General features: G+C 30.7%; 2 protein-coding genes across 2 annotated transcripts; one reads left to right on the plus strand and one right to left on the minus strand.

Moving 5' to 3' along the window:
- Positions 1 to 3,899: 3,899 nt before the first annotated feature.
- LOC108906004 lies at positions 3,900 to 6,626 on the minus strand. The gene is made up of 3 exons (XM_018709120.2): positions 6,506 to 6,626; positions 6,374 to 6,421; positions 3,900 to 6,254 (listed from the first exon to the last, which is right to left on the minus strand). Exons 1-3 carry the CDS (start codon positions 6,513 to 6,515, stop codon positions 5,665 to 5,667), a joined length of 648 nt encoding a protein of 215 aa, XP_018564636.1. The 5' UTR covers positions 6,516 to 6,626; the 3' UTR covers positions 3,900 to 5,664.
- Positions 6,627 to 6,866: 240 nt separating this feature from the next.
- On the plus strand, positions 6,867 to 7,744 carry LOC108906002 (major egg antigen-like). The gene is made up of 3 exons (XM_018709118.1): positions 6,867 to 6,966; positions 7,030 to 7,142; positions 7,520 to 7,744. The coding sequence occupies exons 1-3, from the start codon at positions 6,867 to 6,869 to the stop codon at positions 7,742 to 7,744; spliced, it is 438 nt and encodes a 145-aa protein (XP_018564634.1).
- Positions 7,745 to 10,017: the final 2,273 nt, after the last annotated feature.

Below are 10,017 nucleotides of genomic sequence, written 5' to 3' on the forward strand. Positions count from 1 at the left end.
ACGCCTGTTACAGATTGAAATTTATACTGAGACTTACTTATGTCCTAAGGAATCATACATATCGTGGAAACGGAAAAATTCAGAGGCTACGAGGGTCAAACGATTTTTCAACCCTGATGAGGAATAAAATCGTTTGACCCTCGTAGCCTCTGAATTTTTCCGTTTCCACGATATGTATGATCCCTTAGGACATAAGTAAATATCAGTACAAATTACAATCTGTAACAGGCGTATTTGCGGGATCTACGTTTTTTTTTCGATCCTGAAGAGTAATAGAATCGTTTGACCCCCGTAAATCCAGAATATTTCCGTTTCCACAATATGTACCTATAAATCCTTAGGGTATAAATAAATCTCAATTTGAATCTGTACCTAACTTTTGTAAAATCTTAAATTTTTTTGTGAAATGATGTGAGGTTAAAAAGTATTAACCTTTAAAAATTTACTTTGTTTTATTTTTTATAACATATACTAAATTTAACTTATGAAGACTTAAAGAAGCAAAATAATATTAAAAATTTTAGGTCATTTTCAATATTGAACTGGTCCGCTGTAAAAATTCGTTTCTCGAATCTGAATCCGTGTCTGTCTTCAGCCACGTAACATAATGGGCTGTTAATTAGCCTGTTATAGCACAATCTACGGTCATGGTCATACTGATAACCTTGTTTACCAATATATTTTCTTGAGTGTCTCAGTTTGTAGATTGCACATAAAAGGTGCTATTAAAAAATAAAAAATATATATTGGTTAGAATAATCGCACTCTGTATTTAAAACAAAATGTTGGAAAAGATAGTTCTAACCAATGCAATAGTGTGCTAATTTATATTTTTTATGTTTTCCTGATGATAGCATATTTGTTAATGAAACAATGATTGCAGGCTTCTGTGATATGTAAATTAATATTTATTTAAAGAGATAAAGTTACTTACTTATTACGTGATTCTGTACAGGAATAAATATAGATTAAACCAAGCACAACGTCCTTAAAATTAATTAAAGCCCCCATGTAAATTAATTTCATAAATATCCATCAGTAGTGGAATGAAATCATGTTTATATTATAATAAATAGAGCAGTGTATCGAGGTTATCGATTTTTTACAAAATATCTAAAGTTCTTTTTTGTTAGTACTTGACATTTTACTTGCGAATAGATTTATTGTATAGATCAGGATATATTTTATTTAAAAAAAGTACCAAGATAAAACATTTGAAGGACAAGTGAATCGCGTTTTTCGAAGTATATGCAACCTACATTACAGCCAAGGTGTAATGTTAGTTGCCTATAAATCACCGACTAAACTGAAATTTAAATAAAAATTGATTTATTTAATAATAATAATAGTCATTTATTTGCCCGTACTCTAGTTTAGAACTTACAAATGAACTATAAGTTTCCACGTCATTTGTGATGAATATAAAGAACAGAAATAGGCCCAAATTTTAATTTTGTTGTACCCCAGAATTGATACATTCTATGGAACTTGTACCTTCATATTCACTAAATTGCCTTCTGCATAATAAGTAAGATTTAAGAAGATTTATAAGGCTTTCAGTGAATCCAATTTTCTGTAACTTAATTCCCGATACAAAATGATCAAATTAATTAGAAACATTTTTATTTACACTAGTGGCGGCTCGTCGCATGAAGCAACTGAGGCCGTGCATCACTGCAATATTTGGCTCTCACACCGTATATTTTAATACCTAATATTCTGCTATTAACCTAACTAAATAAACAGTTAGGTAAACTAATTTCCTATACCCGTTACATTTATCAAAAATCACACTATAAAATAATTGTTGGAATATTGAATATCGTTTCCGTCGGCGCGGCATTGGATATTGTTACTCCCTACTAGTCACCACCACAGTGAGGCCAGAAATTCTTTGCTTGTAGGCGCAGTACCCCCTCCACGAGAGGCGGTTAAAATAACGTGATTTACGGGGGAGCTGAGGCCGGCTCAAATCTCAAAGCTACTTATAGTTTTAGTGTTTCAGTTCGCGGTTAATGTACGCGTCGCATAGTACGCGTGTAGTGTCTGATGTCAGTTTGAGGGATAGTACAAAGGCTTTAAGGACAAGGACAAGGCAGATATTAATTTAAAGTAAATAAAAAACAACTTACAACAAAACAATAATAGATACATACCATATTACCAAATACCTACATAGGTAGCTAATAATGAAACTATCTCACAATATTGTTTTATCTCTTGAAACTCCTTTTTCAAGACGTAATGACGTAAACTACTGCTCTAAACAAATTAAAATCACTAGTCAAAGAATTTCTGAATTAAGAAACGAAGAAAAATTTAAAAATATTTTTAATTATGTGAAAAATATTATTGGACTACCAAGTAAACAGGGCAAAAGTTGCGACGAATTAGAAATATTTTCGAAATATATTTCCCCTTAATTAACATCGTTTTGTGTATTTACATGATTTAGATTTTTTGCTTTAATAGATAGATTCCTCCAAATTTCCGAAATATGCAAACAAATTTCCCAAAAAAATCGGTTGAAGGCTTATTACAAATGTATGCAAACGTTTTTGAAATAGATAAGTTGAAAAACGAACTTAATATTTTGTAGAGACGAACAATTTCGTAATTTAGAAGTTCAAAAAATGATAGAAATATTATACAAGAAAATTAAAATGGTATTTTCGGAAACATACAAATTGTTTTGCCCAGTTTTAACAATTCCTGCAACTAGTGTCTCGGTAGAAAGAAACTTTGTGTCTTCAGCGCATTAAGATTTAGAAATATGACACAAGACCGATTAAATAAATTATCAGTGATGAAGATAGAAAAAGAATTATTGCAAAGTCTTAGTACCGATCCTCAATTTTATGAGTAAATTTGCAAATTTAAAAGACAGACGAATAAACCCGTTTTATAAAAACATTCACTATGTTTTTAAAATATTTTATTAAAAGTGGAGATAAACGAAATGCTGGCGGTGTTGTTTGATATGTAAATAAATAAGTTGTCTGGCATTTCATATTTTTTAATATTCATAAACCAAGTAGGAAGATCTCCATAATAAAAAATGACGTGGAAATTTATTCCTATTTATTATTTGAGAGCAGATTAATAAAATATCCAAATAGTTGCGTATTATTTTTTATAAAATCAGAACGAAAATCTTGCTCATGAACATCCGTTTTTCTGTAATATTGGAAATGCAACTAAAGATTTCCAGAGGCATTTAGTCGTTTGACCTTGAATATTTAAACATTTTTGCCTGCAGCACTATTTTTTTTCTTTCTTACCTAGTAAATAGCCACAGGCCTCACCTATTCAAAAAAATTTCACGAGCCGCCACTAATTTACACGAGGCATAACTTTACTTGTCTAAAAAGCATATTCGTAATATACAAATACTTCTTATATTTACATTTGAAACTCGTTTTTAAGATAAAGTTCTCAAAAAACAAAGATCAGCAGACTCGCCAATATCACTTTTAAAATTATGCACAGGGACACCATTTTGAACACAATATAATTTAATAAATCTTGAAAATGTACATATTATAATACTAAATGGCGATAAGTGTGACAGGGAGTCCTTTTTCATTCAGTATAAACATTTATTTTCCTTTCCTACTAGTTTTGGCTACTATGCCATCATCAGGGAAAAAGCAAGCTCAATTTGTCAGGATAACTTGAAAGAAAAATGTATTGATATTTTCATATTTTTACACAAAAACTGTAATTTATTAGTAAATTTATGTAAAGTAAAGCTAGTAGGAAAAGAAAATACACACTTTTATACAATTAAAAGGGATCTACCATGTCGCACTTAATCGTATTTTACCATAAATAATCTCTGGTGCTCTGCCTATGGCATTTTTTTAATAAGGCAAAGGTTCTTCAAGAAATCAAACAACTTTTTAGCAAAAAATTTATTAATCTAACGTTCCACTATAAGATAAAATAACAAAAGGAACACAACTGTTGATATTTTATACATTTCTATTAACGGCAAACAAAAAAAAAGTGAGTTGTTGAAGTGGCTGTGAAAATATTAAAGAAAATATTTCTTATACAAAATTATGTTATCAGCAAATGCTTCTATGAGATGTGTGAATAACTAATTAGGAATCAACGTGGTTACAAACCAATTACGTCATAACTTAGCGGTAATTAAAATAAAGTTTAAACAAGAAACAAAATTTCACATTCTTAAATTTAAAATTGGGCACTGCGTCCTTACGATTTTAGGTGGGACTTGACTACGTACATAAAAAATTAATTTTCGTTTAAAAACGTTCATTTTACTAATTTGAGACATAAGCAATCGAACCAAGGCAAATTTAATACAATTTGGTGTTGAAATATCCCAAAATGTGCTGGAAATGTTTAATTATATACAATTTAGGTGATACTACATAAATGTTTTAAAAAATATTTACGTTTTCCACAAAATTTCGCGATATTTCAACACCATGAACTTTGGTAATTATCTACTATGTCTTGAATTCTAAAAAATGCATTAAATTTTGCCTATTTCAAGGGTGTTGAAATTGAATCTGAAATTATTTTTGTGCGGTTAGTTTTTACAAAACAATTTTACCAAAGTTCTAACCTATAAAACATAATTAGAAATGAACTAATTCCTAGGAAAACATATTTTTAGAAATTTGAAAGAAAAATGTATTCATTTAATATATTTTCAAATCACCCGATTTCGAAATGACGTTACTAAGTATCGCAAATATATTTTTGTGGGCAGCAGAATGATTAAAATGCAGTATTCGGTGAAAAGAAATAAAAACATTTATATTCATTTAACTGTTATGTTCATTTCATCAGTAAGTGACTTATAATAACGTAATGTAGCAGGTTATAAATAAAAGACAACCTGACCTAACCTAACTTAACATAAACAGATAAAATTCTATCTAAGTTATGAGAGGTCAGGCTACATTTTTATTTATTTTATACCTACATATAATGTACTTTATAAAAAATAACCTGATCTAATCTAAATGACATGAATGGGTAAGCAAAGTAAATTTACCGTACTTAGTAACATTATTCCATAGGTCGCAGAAAGAAATAGCGGTTTAAATACGAAATGATATACAAATAAGCCATTCTTTTGACATTTTCCTTAAAAAACAGAAAATATATTTCCCAGGGACGATAAAATGACTAATTACATGTTAAAAGATATATAGGCGGTATGTGTTGTAAATAGTAACGATGTGTTAGAAGGGTTAGAATTTTGAAAAATTGTCTTCCTGAAAACCGAGTTCGATTGCACAAAAATAACTTCAGGTTTGTGTTCATCGTCATCAAATATAGGGAGGGTGGCCAAATTTCATGAATATTTCAAAGTTTTATGCTAAACAATTAACATAACCACAATATTAAACGCAATATGCATAAACCTAATATTTAAAAAAGCAACAAAATATGTTCAGTTGCGCTCATGGTACTTACCTCAAAATTAGTTTTCTACCAGAAAATGCATATTTTTAAAGGCACGTCCTACTTTAAGGATATCGTTAAAAAACAAATATATTGCACAGGACCTTCCACCGATAGATTATTATGTGAACTGTTCCCGATATACTCAACACTGCATTATCTTGTAACACTACTTGATAAAACGTCAATTCCCACCTAAAATCGACCGATAAACTCTACTTAAATGAGGCTGGCAAATCGCGTGTTCAGGGGCTTCACGGTAGCCGACGGCGTAACCCGCATGGGTGCTATCGTCTGGCCCCCCTGGTAAGACATCTGTATTTTCTTTATTTCCTGTTGCAGTTGACCGTTCAATATCTGTCGGAATCTGCGGGTGCCGTGACTAAATTGGGGCCTACCGATAGCATTGTTGTTTTTCACCTCCACCGTTAGATTGGTGGGCCCGTTCATGCTGTGCGGCAGAGTCCTCCGCAGCTTTATCCTCTTTGGTATGTTCTGCATATTTTGCACTTCTCGGTTGTTAGCCCTGATGCGATTCAAACGCTGCTGGGCTGTGAATATCCTCGTTCGTCTGTGTTGTGGATGGACTCCCGGCAGTCTCAGTCTCCTTTTCGGAGGTATTGCAGAAGTGTTTGTGCCGAGGGTGTAGGGAAGTTTCCGACCTAGCCTCTGGTGAACCGGGCCTTTTTTGTAATCTCGGATTAAGGGACTGACGCCTTGTTGATTGTGATTCTGGTAGTAAGCTTGTTGGGCTCGCTTCTTTTTTTTAATGTTTTCCTTTAAGGGCTCCAGATTTTTCTTAATTATATCTGAAAAAGTTTCAGGTTAGGTACGTTTCATACATTCCTTCCAATTGTGTCATCAATGTATTAACAACTTATTTAAGTAATAATAACGCAAAACTGTAAGAAAATTGTTATTGACATACCATCGGCCGTTGGTATTCTTCTTAATTTAAACTTTCTAGGCTCTGCGTCTGGAAAAAAATTATTTTAATCAACTTGTTGCTTTGATATATTTTTACATAATAATGGTTATTATTATAATTTACAATAGATACCTTGTGACATTTTGCTGATTTTACGGTTAGAAGAAATTCAAATAATCGTATAAACAATAATTATACTACACAAACGCAAGAACAAACAATCATGGACAAAATTTGATAACCATGCAAATTCTGAAAATAGTTTGAAAAAGAAGATAATATACTTTTCAATACTCGAGAAAAAGACAGAAAATATGTTAGTGTCAATCAGGGTGACCACATCACGAAATGCTAATTTCCTAAATAATGAAGGAAATTTAAAAATTAAAATCTGTCAATCGAAATTGTCATTTCATCTTTGTCATCGCAAAAAAATTATGTATTTTAAATTCTTTGTGAAAAAACTACCAAACCAATACTAAATAAATATGAGATGTCATTGACATCAAAACTATCTGTTTCAATAAAAAAGTGTGTTTCATTTACAGCAGACAAACTATTCGAGAAAGCAAGAGGAGCTCTTCAAGATTCAGGTAATTCTTTCGTATTATTAATTAATAGGGACTGTATTTTGTTAATTGCGTTTATTGCAAAAGGGAGACTCCAGAAGTGGACTGAACTTAGCAGGAATGCCACTGACAGGACTATTGATGAAATAATTGACCAACCGACGATGGATAGTGTACTGTTCCTGCAAGATAGATTCGAAGTGGGTAAAATAAATAATTTTCAGTAGATAAAACTTAATAATTTGATTTATAATGCCATAACACGTTAAATAAAATATGTGTGTGTAACTTTGGTTGCCTAAAGAGGACGAGAATAAAAACCTCACTCGAGCAGTGTTGCCATTTTAGGTGTTTTTTTTACCCTAGATTCAGCGTATATTTAAATAGTCTGTGTTTTTGAAGATATGAACTCTCTATCTCTGTCAGCTTGCTCATGCATTGACTTTCGTTCTTGGCTATCTCTGCGGAAAACAAAAAAAATGCAATACCTATCAATTGTACAGGAGAAGCTAAAATTTTATCAAACTCGAGTTGATAAAATGAAAAAAATTTTAGCTAGTCAATTTTTTCTAGATAGATCCTGATTGATGCTAGAGGATTTAGACCTGAAGACGTCAAGTGCTCTTTGACCATAAACTTGGTGGAGGTGGCTGCCCAAAAATACGAAAAGTTTAACGCCGGTAATAAAAGCATGACCTTAACAAGAAGCTACCAGTTACCGCAACCTATTAAACCTGAAGAGGGTATCTGCTGCATGTCTTCTGAGGGGATATTGCTAATATCAGCACCTTGGCTAAGATAAGATTAAATCAGGCAACAGATGATTTATTTATTACATCTTTTCAATTCAATAAAATAATAAGAAAGTAGTTTCACAAAGAATTTTCTCTTTATATATTTACGCGCAGACCAACAGCTATTATTATTAATAAATAATATAACATAATTAATTACGAATACATATCGCAATAGTAACTAGTATGTCGATATTTTGTATCAGGATCCCAGGAAGGCAAGTAGTTGATCGTAAGCAACTAGCGCGCTTGTTTGTTTATTTATGAAAGAGATCATGTCTTCCACTGACAAGATTTTTATTTAAAAAACGTGTGATGAATTAATAAATTTACACCTTACACAACAGCACTATTATGTAATAGGTACTGGCTAGATAATATACACAATAATATTCCTACACTGAGGAAATAGAAACGGTCTTGTGCTCATTTATCGAACTCACCTTATATTTTCATGCTACTTTCGATCTCATTTGCGAGCAACTTGTAATAAATTGTAAAGAAAATAAATAGGTATATACTCCAGTCTACTTTGTTAGATGTAAAGGCCAACTTAATTTCAACTTTTAAAATTTTTCTTTTTCTTTGGATCAATTAGAACCCATGTTGGACAAGGGCGGATCTGTTTTGAGGTGGATGTGAGAGGGGGCAAGCAAATTTTTTCTTAATTACCTTCAGTACAACTCACATAATAAAAGTGATTCCCAAAATTGCAAAAATGTTTAAAAAATTTTAAATAATACCTATTTTATCTGAGTTTTTATTTATTTATCTTGAAACCTATGCATTTTGGAAAAATATTGAAGAGGAAAAAAGTTTTAGAATTGAATTTTACACAATATACTGCAAGTTAAAAATGTTTAAATTTATTACCGATGTTGCAAAATAGCAATAATTGATGAAAAAAAGGCAAAATAATCAAATTTTTCGGATAATTTTTTAAAAATATTTTAATTGCTTCGAGGGCATTTTAATTTTGTTAAAAAAAACTTTAGAGTATAATAAAACAACACACCAAATTTCATTAAAATGGATTCTATAGTTTTCAAACATTTTTTTTTTAAATTGTGAAAAAAATGTCGGAGTATTCAAAATGTTGCACAGATTCAAATAAAGCACCTAGAATCTAGATATTTGAAAAATTTTTCACATAGAAAAGACCGCTCAACCTTTCAAATGGTTTTTGAAAAATTAAAATCAGTTTTTCCGTGAACTGTTTTTTAGTACTTTGGTGTATTTTCCAACCCTCAAAACCGTTTCACGAAAGTATTTGTTTATAAAGTTAAAATTTTTCTAACTTTTCAAATCGCTCCAAAAATTATTCAAAAAAGAAAATTGATATTATAACGATTTTATATGATAGTTAAGGGGTCCAAGTATATGTAAAAAAATCGACGCCAATTAAAATGCCTAACTTTAACCCCAGCACTCACGTAAAAAAATAACATTTCGCGCTGAAATTTAGTAACAAATTGTCTCATACGAAAACTATCAGACCGATTTTGATCGGGTTTTGGAATTTCGTTTTGTATTCGTTTAAAATACTTACATTTACATTTATAGTGGAATTGGACAATTTCTTACCTGTCAGTTTGACGCTTCCAAATTACCTCGATTTTCATCACCTTCTTACGTTGTTTTGGCTATTTAGCAACAAAAATATGATATACGCAGGTATCAGTCATGTAGCAAATTTCGTAACAAACAATTTCATCAGTAATAGCATTTTCTGTAAACTGCATATTTAAGAAGTTATGTTGGAAAATGTTAGAAAAAACACGTAATTTTTGAGTATTTTTGCAGTCATTATTTTTTTCTGCAAATAGCACAACTTTTTTTCTTGACGCTACCTTATATTTTCATTGTATATATTATTTTCGACCGATTTTTACTAATATCTAAATTACGTCAAGCAACAGCCATGTCAATGTGTAATTCTCCTGGACTATAATGCCAGTAGTGGTCCCAGAAATATTACATGTGGAGTTCCCCAGGGAACTATATTGGCGCCGATATTATTCATCATTTAAAAAGTTAAAACTCTTTTTTTTTATTTTTAAACAATTAGATTACATTTATCAATTTGCAATTTATTTATTACTATACTACTTTTTTTATTTTATCTGTATTTAACAAAAAAATTGATTTTCAAATTAATTTTTTTTATTTGTTTAAACAAAAATTATTTAAATAATTGTAATAATTATAACTACATACATTCATATTCAGAGTGTTGAAAACGTATACGTAAACAAATTTTTTCATTGAAAAAATGCAATAG

Source organism: Anoplophora glabripennis, unplaced genomic scaffold, assembly GCF_000390285.2.
Source record: "Anoplophora glabripennis isolate ALB-LARVAE unplaced genomic scaffold, Agla_2.0 scaffold188, whole genome shotgun sequence".
NCBI classification, from domain to species: Eukaryota; Metazoa; Arthropoda; class Insecta; order Coleoptera; family Cerambycidae; genus Anoplophora; species Anoplophora glabripennis.